At 35.1% G+C, this 22019-nt stretch overlaps 1 protein-coding gene across 1 annotated transcript in view; it reads left to right on the top strand.

Annotated features, from left to right (window-relative positions):
* Window positions 1-2142: 2142 nt before the first annotated feature.
* LOC123535487 (unconventional myosin-XVIIIa-like) overlaps window positions 2143-22019 on the top strand; it is a 113962-nt gene continuing 94085 nt past the window's right edge. The window contains 2 exon segments of the mRNA XM_053519244.1: window positions 2143-2281; window positions 3656-4711. Coding sequence (XP_053375219.1) covers window positions 3680-4711 — 1032 coding nt within the window. The 5' untranslated portion in view covers window positions 2143-2281; window positions 3656-3679.

The following is a 22019-nucleotide window of genomic DNA, read 5'->3' as shown; positions in this document are numbered from 1 at the left end:
CATTTCCAATACAATGGTGATGATTTAAATGCAAAATTTTGATAAAATAAGTGATTTCAAAAGTTCCCGCAAAAGTGATATCTTGACACTGACTGGATAAAGCAAAGTTTATTTGGCAGGCCGATATTGCGCTATATCTTATATGAGGGTAGGATAAAAATTATTTCGATTCTAATATGCACTTAATCTAAAACAGTAGATAAAATATAGAAACGCTCTTTCTTCGTCGCAACAAAAACTTTGACGTCACTGCACGTTAACGTGACGTCATTCTAGCGTAAGAGTGTTTTAACAGAGGCAAGCATATTAGAATGAAAATTCTAGCATAAAACTGCTGTTCTTATCTCTTTTCGGGTGTGTTTTAATAGGAGAGAAAACATGTGTTAACAGAGAGATTCTCGCGCTCACGTGCTGTTATAACACCTTTTTATATATACTCGTTCCGTGGCAAAGCGTAAACGTCATTCGGCCCCAAAACGGATAATTCAAAACAAAATGACATCAACGTAAAAAACAACTCAGACATTCCCGCGCATTTCGTGGAAATTTAATGACGTTGAGTGACATTGTATTCATTTATCAGTTTTTTTACGCTTTTTATGCTAGAATAGCGTTAGCGCATGTTCATTTCGTGTTATAACATCTGCAAAATCCCTCGGGATACGTTGGTACCCTCGCCCTGACGAGCTCGGGCACCAACCAATCCCTCGGGATTCTGCAGATGTTTTTACATGAAAAAACATGCGTTATCCCTACATTATGACGTTCATTTCGTATGAACAGCGAAAGGAAAGGCGCGAAATTTACGTCATCGCTGCTTAGCGATAACCGACCGCTGTTTTGACGACGTCCGCGTATAGTCAGGGAGAACGTTCCTTAGATGACGTCGCAGTTGTTCCGTGTGGTGAACAGAATGGTCGGGGAAGCTGATTTTAATGTTAAATGCCACAAAATATGTGCAATTTATAATATTATCTTGTTTACAAATGGAAAGGAAATATAATGTAAATATAAGAAATGAAACTAGTTTTTTTTCGGTGTTTATGCGAAATGAACGGCAGAATGGGATCGGCAGATTAAACAATTGCCGATCCTATTCTGTCGTTCATTTCGCATGAACAAAAAAAAGATCATTTCATTTCTTAAATAGATCATGAATTCATTATATAGGCCCTATATGAATCAAAACCTTGAGATGTATTTATGTGGACGCAAGAAAATATATGAACACGATATATTAGCTTCTTGAATTTCAACTTTTACAGTTCAGTGTTGAGAATGACTGTTTATTTTTTTTGAACGTGGTTTTAGTAGTACTGTTTTAGTCAAATTTATAAAGAGACAGGCCTTTTGGAGCATGCCTCACCTGCAACACGTATGATGCGGCGAATGACTAATTTGGCTATCACCTATCTAATCAATTATAACTTCAGTTGAATACGAAGGATAACACGCAAACAGATACCCAGGGTCATTGTGATTATGGCGCGTGAGGCATTCTGTACCATTATTGGTCACTCAATGGCCATTTTAACGCTGCTTTTTTCATTTTAAAGCATTATCGACTAGTTTCGCTGTTTTGACAGGGCTGAAAGAAAGAGAAAATCAATCCCTACCTCGTATAGAATTTTTATACTGTGCGGCACAGAGTTATTTGCCTTGTTAGGAAACACGCACTAACAGAATATCATGAACTTTTAACTATATGTGACATAATGACATGAATGCAAATATCTTTTGTTTATAAAAAGTGTAGCCTAATCACTTACAGAAGCGTTCAATAATAGGCCTACTGTACACATAGTATGCACATTTCGTAGGCCTATCTTGAGCAGATAGTTTTGACTAGATCTACTGACCGTCAAGCCATTCAATAAGTGAATATCCAGGGTCTATTTTAAAGAAATTTATGGTAAGATATAAGACAATACAACATAAGATCTGAATGACCGTTTTAACACAGGCGTATTTGAAATCGCTCAAGAACGCTTAGTTAAATAAATCAGTTAGAAATGAAAATGCCATGCCTGCGAGAGAACAGTAGGCTAATGCTAGTCCAACCATTTCACTCCTAGGCACCTTTATTCAATCGAAAGTTAGCACTCGAGACATCCGTTTTCCGAATTACGTCCCAGATAGCGCAAAAGAAAAAAATCATGCGCAAAATACTCTGGTCATACAGCTTGCAAAAATCGCAATAAAGTGTATTTCACGACACACCGGAAAAATCAATTTCGGAGGAAGCGTTTCGGCTTTCCTACAGGTTTTCAATTGAATTAAGGTAAACTATTGATTGAATGTGTATAGAAATTATTGCATACAAGACATGTTGTGCAAAGCAATTATGTTTTCAGTGATCATGTTGTTGTTCCTTCGCAAGTTCATGTATAAACAATCTATTTCAAACCGGAAGCTATTTCCTGACGCAGAAAAGTGGGTGGGATGAGAGCAATAATTAATTTTAAAATTTGACCACATAACAACCTGCTCTGATAATTTTCATGTTATTCATTGTTTACATACACCAGATAACAGTTTCTGTAATTACAAATTGTAGATGTCAATGTTTTTATAACTGTAAACTTTGACTTGGTGTCTGATCTCAGCCGGGCTCAGGCCAGGGATTGTGATAGATGAAGTGAGATCATGATAATTGATAATTATTAGCGTATGATCTCTTGCAGGCGCCTGCTGTTTTTCATTCAGAATCTGCAGACATCTAATTATTATCACTTAAAGGTTAAATAGTACTAACAGGTAATCTGGCAGCACATCGAGGATAGACGGATAATGGCAAAAAGAAAAAAATCCCCAATTTTTTCCCTCTTAAAATGGCATTTTCATGTTTTATGTAAGCCAGTTCCTGTTTTTATTTCATTGTGGATTTTTTGCATTTATAGAAATGTAAACAAACCTTTTACTCATGTGTTCATACCCACATTTTAGCGATATCAAGATTTTTCACCTCTTACTCTTAGATGTTTCTTCCCTAGACATTTCACCTCCTGGCTGTTTCACTCCTAGCAGTTTCACCTTGTGTTTATTATATTGATTAAGTAGGTGTTGAATGTTCTATTGTTATACTTGATTGATCTCTGATGATGGTAGTTGAGCAGTCTCCAAGAGCATTGACCAGATGCAGCCCTTTTTTTGTAAATTTGGGGAAGGGAACCAGGTCCCTTTTGGAGGGGAAATTTATGTCGCGAAATCATTGTTTGGAGGAATATATTTGCTGAAAAGTTGTTAAAATCAGGACTGAAAATTAAAAACTAATTTCATTTTTTTTTGCATGGGGAATTTTTGGCCAATGTGGGGAAAAAAGTATACTTTTTACATTGGGGAATGGGGCCGAATTTCGGCCCTAAAATCAGCATTAAAAAAGGCCTGAGATGCAAACTCCAGGAAGACATGGTTATGCTACTGAAATACAGATGTAAATTTACAAATTTGTCAATTGGAAGTTGCAAAGTAGAGTGGACTCAGTGGAGTCTGGAGTCCTCCAGACTTATATAGAACTTTATTTCCTGCAGGAAAAGTAGCTATGGCTTCAGACCAGTAGTAGGGAGAACTCATCAGGCTCTGCCTCTTAATGAAACCCATGTGTGATGATGATAACAATGAAACTTTTGTTTGAAGCACCTGTTATTTTTTTCAGGAAATATCATATATATGCAACAAGATGTTTAGTTTCATGAAAAAAGACAAGGAACATAAGAAGGAGAAGGAAGAAAAGAAAAAAGAAAAGAAGGAGAGAAAAGAGAAGGAAAAGAAAGACAAACACAGAGAACATACTACACCAGAGGAACTTAACAGGTTAGAAGAAATTAAAAGAGGTGTTTTTAAAAGAAGGAGTGACAAAAAGAAAGATGGAGGGGTGTCTCCTGATGATGACGATGGGGGTTTTCTTCAGAGGGATAGTGATAGTAGTACAAGTTTAGGAAGTGCTGGCAGACTTAGTCCTGGTCGTGAAAACCGAGGAAGTGGAGATACAAATCAAAAACATGGCCCGCCAACTATGCCAAAACCTAGTATAAAAGGAATATTGAAATCCAAAGGAGATAGACAGAATGTGTCGGAAAATCTTGATGATACTGCCACATTGAAATCCAATACATTATATAATGTTGAAATGTCTGGACATCCTGTTGAGAATGAGAAACCAAAGGCTGCTCACAGGGGTTCCAAGGGGTCAATAAAAGACAGGCCCCCAGAGTTTACACCTCCCCCGCCCCCAGACGAACCACCCCCAGAAAAGACATTCAAAGCTACATTAAAGTTACCAGAAATAATTCCTAGTAAACCACCTAGAGTAAGAGAATTGGTAATTAACAGAAGTAAAAGCGGGGGATTTGGATTTACACTTAGAAAAGGTACAATTACACAGAAAGGGAGTGATGGGAAAGATGTTAAGCAAACAGTTATATTTGCCGAACCAGGAGCAGGTCAGAGTAGTTCACATACTGGACTTATCCCAGGTGACAGGTTAATTGAGGTGAATGGCGTTAACGTAGAACACACTCCACGAGAGGAGGTAATCGATATGATAAAGAAGACCGGCGATACAGTAGTGCTAAAGGTACAGCCAATTCCAGAGCTAGTGGAGCTTTCAGTTAGGCCATCAGTGGATGGGTCTTCAGTAGAGATACATGATGATCATGTAAAAGGTGGAACCCTTAAAAGAAGCGGGAGCCTGCGATACAAGAAAGCTCCGGTAAGTACTGTAGCTTATAGATACTGGATTGCACTCTACAATTTGGGGTTTAGCTATTTGAATACTATAATTTAAAAATGTTTGTTTTAATTCTCAATCTAGATGTCTGCTTCTAAAGTTGTGTTATTTCCTAGTAAACAAAAGGCAGATGTGTATTTGTGGCTATCACTGAGTTTATTGTGAAATAGATGTGGTGGCTTTTCTGTCAACTTTTGCTTTATTGTGTTGGTCTGGGGAATAAATGAGATATATAGTTATATATTTATTTATCATGAATTTTATGATTTTGAAAAAGATGCTTTCTTGAAATGTCAGAATTTTATCAGAATAAAGATTAAAACAGCAGTCTCCAGACAAATGCTGTTAAAGAAACATATAGAAGTCACTTTATATACCTGTAACGAAAAGCGGTCCGAGAGGAAAGATGGGAAAGTATAATATATTTCAAAGGAACATAAATAAACTTGTTTTTATATCATAGATACTAAGACTGGAAATTGCAACACTATATTTAAAGTGTTCAATGTTGATGGACTGGACAGGCCTTGGGTCTTATTTGTTTGACATTTTAAACTTGAAAGACAATTTATTTTTAATAGCTTGAGGACAAAAATTATACAAATTACAACTATTGAACTTGTCAATCAGGGACGTTACAAGGTCTGTTTCAACTTTGACATAGTATTGCCTCTATAATTATATCAGGTTGCCCTTATTGTTCATAATTATTTGCCTAATTAACTTGAAGTCTTTTCTTGTTCATCAGACTTTTAAGTGCAATAGTGACAACTGTGTCATATTGCATTTTATAATATTAAAGGCTATTTTGTTATTTTTAGAAAAAAGAAGCATTGTTTTTAGTTTTTGTTGTTGTTTTACGAAATAAACATTATTTTGAATAAAAATTAATTGATATTATGTTGTATATCCTGTGATGAAATGAATAATCGTACATGTATGGGTTTAATGTCGTTCAATGTATTTCATAACATGAGCAAGTGGGAATGACTTACATTTTTAGCTCACCTGTCACAAAGTGACAAGGTGAGCTTTTGTGATCGCGCGGTGTCCGTCGTCCGTGCGTGCGTGCGTCCGTCCGTAAACTTTTTGCTTGTGACCACTCTAGAGGTCACATTTTTCATGGGATCTTTATGAAAGTTGGTCAGAATGTTCATCTTGATGATATCTAGGTCAAGTTCGAAACTGGGTCATGTGCCTTCAAAAACTAGGTCAGTAGGTCTAAAAATAGAAAAACCTTGTGACCTCTCTAGAGGCCATATATTTCACAAGATCTTCATGAAAATTGGTCAGAATGTTCACCTTGATGATATCAAGGTCAAGTTCGAAACTGGGTCACGTGCCGTCAAAAACTAGGTCAGTAGGTCTAAAAAAAGAAAAACCTTGTGACCTCTCTAGAGGCCATATATTTCATAAGATCTTCATGAAAATTGGTCAGAATGTTCACCTTGATGATATCTAGCTCAAGTTCGAAACTGGGTCACGTGCCTTCAAAAACTAGGTCAGTAGGTCAAATAATAGAAAAACCTTGTGACCTCTCTAAAGGCCACATTTTTCATGGGATCTGTATGAAAGTTGATCTGAATGTTCATCTTGATGATATCTAGGTCTAGTTCGAAACTGGGTCACGTGCAGTCAAAAACTAGGTCAGTAGGTCTAAAAAATAGAAAAACCTTGTGACCTCTCTAGAGGCCATATATTTCATGAGATCTTCATGAAAATTGGTCAGAATGTTAACCTTGATGATATCTAGGTCAAGTTCGAAAGTGGGTCACGTGCCCTCAAAAACTAGGTCAGTAGGTCAAATAATAGAAAAACCTTGTGACCTCTCTAGAGGCCATATTTTTCATGGGATCTATATAAAAGTTGGTCTGAATGTTCATCTTTATGATATCTAGGTCATTTTCGAAAGTGGGTCACGTGCCGTCAAAAACTAGGTCAGTAGGTCAAATAATAGAAAAACCTTGTGACCTCTCTAAAGGCCATATTTTTCATGGGATCTGTATGAAAGTTGGTCTGAATGTTCATCTTGATGATATCTAGGTCAAGTTCGAAACAGGGTCATGTGCGGTCAAAAACTAGGTCAGTAGGTCTAAAAATAGAAAAACCTTGTGACCTCTCTAGAGGCCATACTTGTGAATGGATCTCCATAAAAATTGGTCAGAATGTTCACCTTGATGATATCTAGGTCAAGTTTGAAACTGGGTCACGTACCTTAAAAAACTAGGTCAGTAGGTCAAATAATAAAAAAAACTTTGTGACCTCTCTAGAGGCCATACTTTCATGGGATCTGTATGAAAGTTGGTCTGAATGTTCATCTTGATGATATCTAGGCCAAGTTTGAAACTGGGTCAACTGCGGTCAAAAACTAGGTCAGTAGGTCTAAAATTAGAAAAATCTTTTGACCTCTCTAGAGGCCATATTTTTCAATGGATCTTCATGAAAATTGATCTGAATGTTCACCTTGATGATATCTAGGTCAGTTTCGAAACTGGGTCACGTGCGGTCAAAAACTAGGCCAGTAGGTATAAAAATAGAAAAACCTTGTGACCTCTCTAGAGGCCATATTTTTCATGAGATCTTCATGAAAATTAGTGAGAATGTACACCTTGATGATATCTAGGTAAAATTCAAAACAGGGTCACGTACCTTCGAAAACTAGGTCAATAGGTCAAATAATAGAAAAACCTTGTGACCTCTCTAGAGACCATATTTTTCAATGGATCTTCTTGAAAATTGGTCAGAATTTTTATCTTGATAATATCTAGGTCATGTTCAAAACTGGGTCACATGAGCTCAAAAACTAGGTCACTATGTCAAATAATAGAAAAAATGACTTCATACTCAAAACTGGGTCATGTGGGAAGAGGTGAGCGATTCAGGACCATCATGGTCCTCTTGTTCACAGTATGGACTAATTTCACGAAATGTCTTTAAATAAGTATGGCATTGTATCCTAGCAGAACTATTTTTTAACAAACCTTTCAATGTGGTAAGGTGGACAACCTTTTTAGAAAGAGACTCCTTTTACATATATGTAAACTAAATTATCATATGATAAACAATAATAATGTTTATTTTTTTTATTAATCTTCTTACTTATATATATTTATGTTTGCACATAGACATAATTATTTATGATGATTTCACATAGTAGATTTGCGTTATGTGTGGAGTTTCGTTGAAATAGAAAAGCCTCAAATTATGGGATAGTTCGTAAACAGGTTACACCTTTAAGCAAAAGTTACATCGGTGACAGTGTCAGATTCACTATTTCGCAATTTTGAAAAGGAAATGTTTGTAAAATTTGGTTAACTTAGGTTTATATAAGCTTTAAGTGGGACACAAGATATATATAAGTTATATGATCTGTTTATCGAAATGAAAGTCATATTTCTCATTTTTATTAATGTTGAAGAATGTGTACCACTTAAAACCAGATTACTGTAAACCCATAATTTTTGTACTTGAAGAGAAGAAAATCGCATTGTAGATTCAATGGGGCTTCCCTTTAGTGAAATTTTGATGGTAATATGAAAAAATAGACGAAGTAACAAAAAAAGTTATGATATATTTTATATATAGAAATCTTTCAATTAGAGGGCGAGAACGGCAGCTTGCATCCCTACTACTGTCCATGAACAGGCTCAATCAAACCAAGCCTGCAACATTTTCGTTTATGTCATGTTGAACTACCTGTTTTCTTCCACTTTTTTATTTCTAACGATTTAAATGGACTTTGTACAATCAGAAGTTAAATGGCTTAAGTTATTTATATTGTGTTTTGAAGTACCAACTTAATCCTTGTTTAAATGCATTATATTATGTTTGTATTACAGCAAATCAGCTGGAGTCTGATCTAATGCCAAAATGTAGGTTGAATAGTTTCATTTGTTGTTTTTAAACTGACTTTTAGGCAAAAAATTAAATGTTTTCAGTTTAGTCAAGATCTTCGAAGGGACCTCAGGAATGACAAAGTCTGTACATATCAGTAGGAAAGGAAACTGTCCATGCCTTTGGCCCTAGGTTGGGAAACCAGTCTCTTTGAATGTAAATTCTGTGCCATTGGTCAATTTTGTAAGTGAGGTAATAATCAGCCATTCAGAAGCCTGAGTTTGTTTTTAGACTGGTACACATACAAACCATTGTCTCATTCTCCTATTTCCTCATGAATTTCAAGACCAGTCTAAGAATGCCTTCTTGCTGTTGGTCAGTACTAAGACTGAGGGTGTAGAAAAACACGTCAGTTGATTGAAACATATGAGCCGTGCCATGAGAAAACCAACATAGTGGGTTTGCGACCAGCATGAATCCAGACCAGCCTGGGCATCCGCACAGTCTGGTCAGGATCCATGCTGTTCGCTAACAGTTTCTCTAATTGCAATAGACTTTGAAAGCGAACAGCATGGATCCTGACCAGACTGCACGGATGCGCAGGCTGGTCTGGATCCTTGCTGGTCGCAAACCCACTATGTTGGTTTTCTCATGGCACGGCTCATATCTGTTTGTTTGTTTTATTGGGGGTTAAACTGCAGCAACACATTTCACGTCTTAATATGCATCTTTCCACCTTTCATGATTGAGGATGACACTAGTTGCCCCTTCCAGATATCATTTCATTTTTGGTTGGTATTTTGGTAGATCCAACAACCTTTTGCAATCCAGCTTGATGGCTTCCTCACAGCCAAAGCAAGGCTGGAAACTATTAGGGATGAGGGGCAGGGGACTTGAGATCAGCAGATTTTGATGGTTGGCTGTGAACAGTGAAGGCCCTTTTTCGTCAAAATTTAATCGGCATTTTAGAAAGCTCATAGATGCACATGGATGATAAATATAGATAACAACCTCAGTGGGTCTTCTTCTTTTACAGATGTATAGGTGAAATGGTGCTTTTGTTAGTATTTTCATTATTTTTGAGGTAACATTTATTACAGTTTTGTTCAATCAGATTGTACAATTTTATATCTGTCTGTAACACAGTGCTCATAATAAACAATAGGAAGTTATTGAAGTAGTGGGGTGAAGTGGTTAATATTTACACTATAAACATGAGGATTTTTCCTTTTATCTTCGCTTTATTAGCCCATCCAATGTCATCACAGTACATAAAGTATGTATACAAATATGAAACTATATCAAGGGCAATAAAAAAGTGATCTGCTTGGTTTACTATCAAGCATTTTTCTTATGTATTTATATTGTAAGCACAAACCAAAATAAATTGGTACATTTACTGGTTGGTAATTAAGTCAATTATCCAGGCCTACTATTGTTAGACAAAAAATCAACGAATTGCACATATTTTTCTCTTCTTGAAGTTAATTTTGATTGTATTGCAGAGTCAGCAAAATGTTAATTTTTCATTGAAAGCAAATTCTGCAGACTCATCAGAATTTGTATTATTTTCGTAGAAAAGACATTACATTTGCAAGGAATTTCAATCATTTTGCACTATATACATTTGTAACAATACCTGGTACTGAGTAATGTCGTGGAATCCAGATGCCCTGGGTACATTTTAAGATGCAATTCTTGGTTTCAGTACATGTGTGTCATTACCAGCACTGAGTCATTCTATGCAAAGTACCGTTCTGAACATGAATCAGAGGTAGAGATCAGTGGATTTTAGACTTTTTCTCCTCTGTCTGATTATCATGGAGAACATGACAAGTTTCAGTGGGGTAAAACTCATTACCCTCTGAGCCAACTTCGATAGCAATTCATATAATTTGTATTGATTTTGAATAATACAAAATATTGTACGCCTTGTAAGGATATAAGTAAAGCGGTAAATCCTTTGATTCCTGTTTAAGTCTTGATGCAGTTATATAGTTGTTTTAGTGGGCGTTATTTGTCAGATAACTATTTAAAATCATAGTTATAAGGCTGTCATTTTAGAATATTGTACTGATAAGATTCCACAGTTGTCACTGATTGACAATCCTAGATTGGAGATGATAATTTCATATAATATTGTTGAAATCAGCAATTTTGTTCAGCTTTGTTACTTGTTGTTAGCTCATCTGATTTTTTGAAAAAAAATGATGAGTTATTGTCATCACTTGAGCGGTTGTCGGCGTCGGCGTCTGCGTCGGCGTTGCCTGGTTAAGTTTTATGTTTAGGTCAGCTTTTCTCCTAAACTATCAAAGCTATTGCTTTGAAACTTGGAAGACTTGTTCACCATCATAAGCTGACCCTGTATAGCAAGAAACATAACTCCATCTTGCTTTTTGCAAGATTTATGGCCCCTTTTGTACTTAGAAAATATCAGATTTCTTGGTTAAGTTTTATGTTTAGGTCAACTTTTCTCCTAAACTATCAAAGCTATTGCTTTGAAACTGGGAATACTTGTTCACCATCATAAGCAGACCCTGTACATCAAGAAACATAACTCCATCTTGCTTTTTGCAAGAATTATTGCCCCTTTTGGACTTAGAAAATCAGTTTTCTTGGTTTAAGTTTTATGTTTAGGTCAGCTTTTATCCTAAACTATCAAAGCTATTGCTTTGAAACTTGCAACACTTGTTCACCATCATAAGCTGACCTGTACATCAAGAAACATAACTCTATCCTGCTTTTTGCAAGATTTATGGCCCTTTTGGACTTAGAAAATATCAGATTTCTTGGTTAAGTTTTATGTTTAGGTCAACTTTTTCTCTTAAACAATCAAAGCTATTGCTTTGAAACTTGCAACACTTGTTCACCATCATAAGCTGACCCTGTACAGCAAGCAACATAACTCCATCCTGCTTTTTGCAATAATTATTGCCCCTTTTGGACTTAGAAAATCATTTTCTTGGTTGAGTATTATGTTTAAGGCAACTTTTCTCATAAACTATCAAAGCTATTGCTTTAAAACTTGCAACAGTTTTTCACAATCATAAGTGGACACTGTACATCAAGAAACATAACTCTGTCCTGCTTTTTGCAAGAATGATGGCCCTTTTTAGACTTAGAAAATCATGGGTAGGACAATATTTCTATTATACAAAAAAAAATCAGATGAGCGTCAGCACCCGCAAGGCGGTGCTCTTGTTTTAATCACTAATTGTCGTCAGTGTACATTCATCATCATCCGTATCACACTCATCAGTATCATCATCATTTCCATTGGTATCAGTATCATCAGCATTATTTTATTGTCTTTATCACTGTCATCAGTACAATTGATGCTATAACCATCACAGTCATCACCATCATCATCAACAGCCTTACTATTATTCTGATTATGATCTGCGGCATCATCATCATCATCATCATCATTGTCATCATTTCATCACCAAGATAAAAAGAAAATCATGTATTGGTTATGAATTATACAGTTTACAGTGAAAGTCTTTGTATATATCCTGATTGTTCAAAACAGCAAGACATAATTGAAGTTTTACAAGATGAAAAACAGTGAAAGTTTGATTTTGAAATTATTGTCATAACTTTACAGATACTTCATGGTAGGTCAATGGCTTTCAAGACAGTTATAGGTCCTTGAACAATTGATAGGAAAGTCGTAAAAACTGCGTATTTTCAATAATTTTGTTCAAAGCATAGTATAGGAATGTGACTATTATAATAGAGTTAATCACCTTTAAGTTAATAGTCTATGTTAGTACATAACCGATTTGTTTTCCTTTTAAAGGAACTAGACCATGTAGAAAGTGTGAAGTTATTATGCGATTTAACCATTGTTTGTAAGTCATAGTAAACTGGCTCTTCCATGAATTGTCACCCGGCATTGTTTAGCCATCGATTTATGAATGAAAAGCACATAACAGACACAGTTTTTTGGTGGATGTCCTGTAAGAATTGAATAAATTGTAAATTTATCCCGAACAGTGATATTATCATTGAATTAAATACTTGTGAGGAGTTGAGATGTATAAGAATAATTAAAATATATCAGAAAGTGGTAGCCATTGGCTTAACATTTAAAAATTCTTTACTTAAGTTAGGAATAGCTTTGAAAGGTCTGAAAATAGACTTACTTAATATATAAGCTAATACATTATCACAAGAAAACCCACCCTTTTTTTTGGCATCGGGGAACCTGCTAATTGACCATTTTGTCAGGTTCAGAAATAAAACGCAGACATGCATTCTGTCTGAAATGCTGCTAATTGTGCTACAGATATATTGGCAGCAACAACAAAAGCCGATATCTGTCATTAATTGCAGATCTATGAGGTGATCCAAGAGCCTTTCATGCAAAAACTTAATGTTTTTATACATCAGTGACTTTTTTTAATGCAAATTTCAATTTTTTTTACTTCATTATTATTGCAAATAACAAAAGTTTATTAATAGAAATATTGGGAGACATTTCATCCACAAGGGTACGTGTGGTTATTCCTGGATGGGAATTCATGAGCATTTGTATTAAAGGGCTAAGAAAGCTGTAAGTAACTAGGCATTTCACAGATATTAACTTGTAATTTCTCATTATGAACATTTCCGAATTGACAAGTTTGACTGTACTTAAAGCAGCATGCCTGCAGATTTGGCTAAAAAATATTTTTTTTTTCAAGTTGAAGTTTTGGTCATATTATGAACATAAGAATATGATTTTTTGTTTCTAAAATATTTTTAAAATTCCAAATCAAGAAAAAAAGATGACTGCGTCGGGAATCGAACCCCGGACCGCTGTGGCAATAAGGACATTTTCCCGTCGTCGTAACCAATAGCGCTATAGCTGAAGTAGTGAATATTAATGGCTTCAAAATACAGATTTATATAATCGAGACAGTTTTAATACCTGGAGTAAAAGCGTGACAAACGCTTTTCGATTTCCATCTTAAAAGTAGTAAAAACAGCAAATTCTCATATGTTTCCGTAGCATAAAGTTTGTCAGTAATTAAGTTTTAAAGCCTTCTTAAGAAATATAGTATTTATTTCAAGATATCTAAAAAAAATATTTTTTTGTTGTCAAACAATCTGGAGGCTTTAAAGAACGTGGCAGTAAGAATTCTCAATTTTCTAAAAATAATTTTAATTTCTCTGTTAAGAAAAAGCTGTCATTTTTTGGCAGTGAATTACTTGAAAAGCAATGAAGTAATGTTCTACATCAAGTATGCAACCGATTAGATGGGCGTTTAAGTATGGTTGCAGAATAATACCTGTTGAATATAAAAAATGGATCCAAAGTAGTTTCCACAAATATTCTGAAATATAACAGGTGAATATTGTGTTGATTATTAATTGTTTTATGAAAGCTTTTAAAATTCTCTTGCTTTTTTCTGGGAGCTTAACATTATTGTTACTGCAAATTCAAGGCTTATATATTAATAGTCGTGTTCTTATTTTTAGAATGATATTTTCCAGTCTCATTGAAACTACAGAAAAAAATAAGTTGAGAATAACTCCTAAGTCAAATGTTGTAATATCTTGCAGCACACCTTTTCTGAAAATCGTCTAAGTCTCTTAGTGAAACAAGAGTTAGTGCAGTTCAATTAATCATGAATTTTTCATCATATCTGCAAACTTGGATCTCTTTAAAACCTCTGCATTTCTGTAACTTAATTGCTGGCAAAATTTCTTTTTTCTGTCTTCTAAATATTGATTTCGGATAACCTGAACTGCAGATCCCTGGTCCTGACAGAAAAAAAACAAACTGCTTCCAACCGGTAAGGTTGGATTTTTTATTTGAGTTAAAATTGGTCATTCATTTTTAACCGGGTTTTCAAAGAAAAATCCGGCTTGTAGATTAGGACTGTCTGGGCGGATTGGCGGGCGGATGGATGGACATAATGAGTCTCATGTTAACCTTTTTGTTCACTCAGTATCTGGACAAGTATTTCACCTAGGACCTTGAAACTTCATAGGTGTGTTGGTCATGATGTGTACATTGGACCTCTTGAAACTTACTAGAATTATCATTATTAATGACTGCATGTCTGGCAGTATATTAAATGTATGTCAAACTCTGTCCCTCATTAAATTCTTCCTCTGCTAAAGGGTCTATTAAAACTTCAGTCCTACAATACAGTTTTGCAGAATTCTGGATTCTTGAAAACAAATGTGGCAGGAAAACATTTGAACATTTGATCTTCTACACATTCTGTGATAACACCCACTTTTCCAGATGATAAGCTGTTCAAGAAATAATAGCTCGACCAGGTTACAGGTAAAAAAAGTAAAGCTCCATTTTCTCTTTGCTGCTGCTACAAAATGTGGTATGTTTGCAGATTCTCTTTTGTAGCTTTGACTATTCAAAGAATAAGGAAAGCTAACCTACTCACCACGGCATCAATCTCTGTGTTCAAGTGTCGACGTCGGGACTTGGATAAGTTTTTCGTACCAGTCCACATTTTGAGAAAACCTTTTGACATACAGCTTTGAAACTTTCAACCCTTGTGTACCATCACTATGTCCAGTTTTAGGCAAGAGTACATAATTCAATCATGGATTTTGTCTGAATTATGGCCCTGTTTAACTTACAAATCTTGCTTAAGTTTTTTGTACCAGTTCATATTTTGTGTAAACTGCTTGACATAATGGCTTTGAAACTTTTATCACTTGTTTATTATAACAGCCTCTATCTGTGGGCAAAATTACATAACCCTGTCAAATAATTTAGCTGAATTGTGGTCCTTTTTGGACTTGGAAATTGGTTCAGTTTCTTCTGCAAGATCACTAGAATATCATTACACATTGCCATATAGTGCAAGACTTATCCAGTTCCACAAATACAGGTACGTTGTTTGTCTTACCTATTTTCGTTCTTTTGTCTGAAATCTCTAATATTTTGACCTCATACTTACATCAGATTTCTTCAAATAGTCGAGTGTGCAGTCAACAGACAGGTCTTATTTTTGGTGTGGTTAAGATTCAGCTGTGAACAAGTAAAACATTCTTACTCACCAGAACTTAGCCGGGCTCCCTGGCTGCATGGTTATTTTTTATATAGATACTGGAAACATTTTATAAGAAAATTTTAAGCCTCTAAAATAGCACAATTTGAAGAAAACTCATATATGTAAATAAGAACAAACATAGGGATGGGAGCCAGTCTAACCAGAACTGGGGAAAGAAGACTTTGGAACAAGCTTTTGTTAAGCAGGAGTACAATCAGTGCTATAGATCTGGGTGAGAGAGCATCCTTGGCGGAGTGGTATAAGGCTGCTGACTGCAAATGACTTGCCTTTCAGCATTGATGATGTGAAACCTCACTTGGAAGGAAATTATTGTTTGGGACTCAACTTGTCTTACTGTGCACTATAAAGACACAAAGTTAACAAAGCTGTATTAAATTTTCAAAGCTAAAGGAAGTTATAATAAACTGTAATGACTTTTTTTCAGTTTTGTAAGCATTAAATGGAAAAAGCAATATATTCCAGTCAAAATATTGCAAAGTTGTCACCTATATCAGTTTTGAATGAGACGGTGTTTTTTTTTTAGGTAATAATGAAATAGGATATCCTGTTGTAAACCATGACAAAAGTTATTTATGTTTTTTGTAGTCTGTTTTTGATCCAGATTTGTAACTGATATAGTGTTTAAGTGGGAAAGATAAAGGATATCTGATTGTCATATCATGCCAAAAATCTTTTTGTTTTGCGAAAATGCAGCTTATCAACAAAGTCAGACTGTTATATCTACAGTTAAATATGGTCAGTTGCAGTTGCCAAAAATTTTATGAGATTTTTTTTCTTAGTTTTTGTACATTATGTAAGAGATTTATTTAATGATGGAAATCTCATCGCATAGAACCAAATCTTCTTGAAGAAATGTATTCTATAAGGGACTTATAAAAAGAATTAATAGGTATATCAAAATAGAACCAGGTTCCTGTTCCTGTTTGAAATATTGTGTCTGTTGTCTTTTTTTAGCTCACCTGAGCACTTTGTGCTCAAGGTGAGCTTTTGTGATCGCCCTGTGTCCGTCATCCGTTGTCGTCCGTCCGTCGTTAACAATTTGACTGTTAACACTCTAGAGGTCACAATTTTGGTCCAATCTTAATGAAACTTGGTCAGAATGTTACCCTCAATAAAATCTTGGACGAGTTCGGTCTTGGGTCATCTGGGTTCAAAATCTAGGTCACCAGGTCAAATCAAAGGAAAATCTTGTTAACACTCCAGAGGTCACAATTTTGGCCCAATCTTCATGAAACTTGGTCAGAATGTTACCCTTAATAAAATTTTGGACGAGTTCTATACTGGGTTATCCGGGGTCAAAAACTAGGTCACCAGGTCAAATCAAAGGAAAAGCTTTTTAACACTCTAGAGGCCACATTTATGACCATATCTTAATAAAATTTGGTCAGAATGTTAATCTTGATAATTTATAGGTCAGTTTCAAATCTGGGTCAGGTGGGGTCAAAAACTAGGTCACTAGGTCAAATCAAAGGAAAAGCTTGTAAACACTCTAGAGGCCACATTTATGACTGTATCTTCATGAAACTTGGTCAGAATGTTAATATTGATGATCTTTAGGTCAAGTTCGAATCTGGGTCTTATGGGGTCAAAAACTAGGTCACCAGGTCAAATCAAAGGAAAAGCTAATTAATAGGGGTGTAACGATACATCGAACTATCGATGCATTGCGATACTAAGTGTCCTGATAGCATGCATCGATAGAAAAGTCACGATCCAATAACAATCGCTGATAGTTCCTTCAACAATCGATAGGTTCGATAGTTTTGAAATTTTAGTTAATACAGAAATAATTTATAATTTATAAACCAAGAAACAGAGCCAGCTTTTATTTGCGCCTCCGGAAATGTTTACGTCTCGATTACAATAATTACCCTCACGGAATTAAACTACCATAAAGGACTGAGAAGTCTAATTAAAAAATTTAGTTTCTGAGAAACTTTGATTAAATATATTTAAATAACCTGTTAATTTTAGATGAGAAAATGTACTATGGACATGGAGAAAGAAGGCTACTTGTATTATACAGCAAACTGTTCGGTAGGGCCCTTCATTTAGTGCTGGTACACCTTAATCCGATCCGTTAATTTTCGTCTTTTTCGATGCTTTGGGTTATTAAACATGTTGACATTCGCAACAAAATGGCCGATTCGTTTGAGTATACCTTGCATAGGTTTATTGTTTTACTTATTGTTCCAAAGCCAAGGAAGGCAAGAAATATTTAATGTTAGAATTATTTCTGTCCGTTTCAGTTATACAAACATCTCAATGTGTGTTAATAGCAATTATAAACAGTGTCGTCTCTTACACTGTGTAACAATGCCAGTTGGTAGCTTTACTGTATATAATATAATGGCCGATAACTATTGCGATAGTATCGCAATAGTAACCTGCAATAGAATAGTATCGCAATAGTTTTTAAGCAGTATCAATAGTATTGCAATAGTCAAAATTGGCCTCAATAGTCACCCCTACTAATTAACACTCTAGAGGTCACAATTTTGGCTCAATCTTAACGAAACTTGGTCAGAATGTTAACCTCAATAAAATCTTGGATTATTTTGATATTGGGTCATCTGGGTTCAAAAACCAGGTCACAAGGTCAAATCAAAGGAAAAGCTTGTTAACACTGTAGAGGCCACATTTATGACTGTATCTTCATGAAACTTGGTCAGAATTTTAATCTTGATCTCAAGGTCTAGTTTGAATCTGGGTCATGTAGGGTCAAAAACTAGGTCACCAGGTCAAATCAAAGAAAAAGCTAGTTAACACTGTAGAGGACACATTTATGACCATATCTTAATGAAATTTGTTCAGAATGTTAATCTTGATGATTCCTAGGTCAGGTGAGCGATACAGGGCCTTCATGGCCCTCTTGTATAAAATTTTAAAATTACTTTACTTTAAGGGGAAAAGTATATAAACACCTGTGCATATTTTTAGCTCACGGTTTAGCATCCAGTGATTGTCTGTGGTCAATAATTTGCATAAACATCTTCTCTGAAACTACTGGTCAGAATTACACCAAACTTGGTCTGTACATGTTATCCTGGCAAGGTCCTCCTGCAGTTTTGTTCAAACAAAAGGCAGTTGGCCACTATTATAGACCACTAGAGCTAAAAATGGAAATACATTAGAAGACTTCCTCTGATGAAGTGCGTCATCAAGCTTGCTCTGGTAAGGTCCTAGCTCAGATTTATTCAGGTGAGGGCTCACAGCCCTTTTTAGGGGCTGTTAGAGCAAAAATTAATAGAAAAACCTTTAAAAAAACTTCACATGAACAGCTTGATAGATCTTCATCGAAGTTTGTCTCAAGCATCATTGCAAGCTTCTCTTTTTAATTATAGATAAAATGTTCTTAAATGACATTTTTTGGCCAGTCTTTCTGACTGGATAGGTATCCAGTATTTTTGCAGAACATTATGACATTTTAAATTACTGTAAAAATTTGTTTTTGAATAAGTATATGCAGAGTTTTCAATACTAGTTTAGGTAATGTGATATTTATTTCGAATCCTTTATTTCTGTACACTGTATGTTGCATGCCTGGTTCAACTTAATATATAGGGGAGGTAATATAGGACTAGATAGTTAAAAATGAAAATTTAGTAGTCTCTCTTGGAATGAAGGGAAATAATTCAAATGAACAAATATGAAAGATGGAAATGTGATTGTTCCCCTTTTAAAATGATTGAGTTTTTAGGCAGTTGTAGGAGTTGTAAAAGTCTCATAAATTTATACCATGCCATTTCCTTATCATGAAAACCAGATGATTGGGAAGATAATGAACTGTAAAGATTCATTAAAAGATTGTGGCAGATTCCTGATTCAGTCTTCCAACACCTTCATTAAATTGTCTATTTAGAGATAAGGTAAATTCATCTAAGGCCAGCATTTTGTTTCTTACAGATAGGGGAAAGGGCCTGTAGGAGAAAGAATTTTGCCATGTTATCTTTAAGTGTTGTAGGGTCTTCTCACAAGACTTCATGACATTGTTCCTGTTGGTTTTTCCAAATGTTTTTTTTTTAGATGGCTGATTTATTTTAAGCTTCAAAAAATCAAAAATTAAACCCAAAATAAAACAAAAATTAAAAGTTAATGAGAGTCTGAAAACATATGATAATCTAGATTACCCTTATTTTATGTCTTGTTTTTCTGCTATTCCATTCTGAAATAAAGGTTTTTGTGAAATCTAATTTGTTCTGAAGTTTGTTTGTTCACTCGAGTTTTAGAATTTAGAAGTTATAATGTTTACTGTTGGAAAGAATTCACTTATGTTTTAAAAATTCATTGAAATTATTATATTAAATAGTGTCATGGATTTAACCTTTGTTTCTGATGACAAGTACCTTTAATATACTTAGATAGGTTGTGTCTTATTTTTAGTGGCTCACATTCAGATATTTTACAGTTATTTGTATCTAAAATAATAAGAATAAGAATATTTCATTAGCCTGATTTTAAGAAATCTTGTGCATTTACTACAAAAAATAAATGAAAGGGGGATAATTTCGCCTGTGCGGGCAGATTTTGTCCTATATACTTGGGGATTTCATCAGTTATTGAAACCACAAAGTGCAAGTTGCAAAGAAGAGGGGTGGGGGATCAGCAGGAAAGATTGCTTGGGCTTCAACCACTAAAGCAGCGGGGGCAAAACCCCTGTACCAAGCCCCTGAATACTTGTAGAATGGTTCTGTAATATATGATAGAAAACAGGGGAGATAACATTTGTTATGTAAGTTTTGAATACATTGCAGTCAAGGACTCCATTGTGATCAGTGGCCAGACAGTAGCTGGCGTAATGGTCTGTCTTGCTTAATGTGTCTTCTATCAAGTTACAGTCAGACTGTCACATTCTTACAAATCAATTAGTCCTCGAGCCCCTTGGGGACAGGTACTTGTCACATTTCTGGGGTATCATATATATGTATTGTTATCCTAACAAGATATTGATCGATTATAATAGATATAAAATGAAATAATATTTTGCATAATAAAATGTGTTATAAGAAGAATTTGGATAAGATATGGCCTTTGAATTTTACCTGCATCTTTTTTTTTTTTTTTTTTTTGGTATGCCACTTTCCTTTCTACAAAGTGGGAGGCTGCACCCTGTTTATTGAAAAGTAGATTTTAAAATGTTTTCCCTTTCATTGGGCAGATACACTTAGTATCATTATGGTTCAAAAAGACTAATTTTGTTATTAGCAAATGAATATTTTCTTTGCATGAAGCTTGAAAAGGAAATTGTAGAAATATTAAAAGGTTGGATTCTTTTTCACATTATTCTATATTAAGGTATATCCTGTATCTACCAGATGTTGTTAGTCATGTTTGATGTTCAGTAAATGTCAAATGTTACAAACATACTACTTTTGTGAAAACAAATAGGGATACTGATGTTTTGTTCAGCTTAAATTTAGTAATGTATTTTTATATGCCGGAAGGGATGTATTATGTTATGACGCCAGTGTCTGCGTCTGTCTGCTAGCAATTTTGTGTCCTCTCTGTAACTCTTGAACTCCATGAAGGATTTCGAAGAAACTTGACACAAGTGTTCACCACATCGAGAGAACATGCAGAGTGCATGTTTAGGATGGCACATTCAAGGTCAAGGTCACACTTAGGGGTCAAAGGTCATATGACTTTGTTTTGTGTCCGCTCTGTAACTCTTGCACTTCTTGAAGGATTTTAAAGAAATTTGGCACAAATGTTCACCACAACGAGACGACGTGCAGAGCGCATGTTTCGGATGGCTCACTTCAAGGTCAATGTCACACTTAGGGGTCAAAGGTCATATGACTTTGTTTCGTGTCTGCTCTGTAACTCTTGAACTGTTGGAAGGATTTTAAAGAAACTTGGCACAAATGTTCATCACATCGAGACGACATACAGAGCGCAGGTTTTGGATGGCTCGCTTCAAGGGCAAGGTCACACTTAAGGGTCAAAGGTCATACCTTTGGGCGTATATAACTCCACATTGCGGTGCTCTTGGTTTTTTGAAATTATGAATTTTTTTTTAGAGGTTATATTTACCTGAAATGGCCATACTGTTTCATATTTGGTATAGATTTGAACTCAGCATGCCAAAATTGTACCCCAGACTGAACTAAGTGCAACAGGAATACATTGGTCGATTGACAGATAAGGAGATAACATGTCAAGTGGATCCAGTGACATTAAGTTATATTTCAGTAATCTCCTTTTAGCATTGGTCAGCAGTAATGTTTGGTTTAAAATTTACACAGTTCTAAAATTATGACTGTAATGAGCAATAGATTCTTTGAAATAAATCCCTAACAATACATGTAAAACATTTCCAAGTGCAGTAATCAGACTCTCCTTATGAATTAAAGATAAATGTAAATTATAGTAAAGTTAAATTGACAAAATGATGATAAAGGCTTTACTTAAAATGCTTCAAA

The sequence above is a fragment of the Mercenaria mercenaria genome, chromosome 12 (assembly GCF_021730395.1).
Source record: "Mercenaria mercenaria strain notata chromosome 12, MADL_Memer_1, whole genome shotgun sequence".
Taxonomy (NCBI): Eukaryota; Metazoa; Mollusca; class Bivalvia; order Venerida; family Veneridae; genus Mercenaria; species Mercenaria mercenaria.
This window is presented reverse-complemented; position numbering and strand designations above follow the sequence as displayed.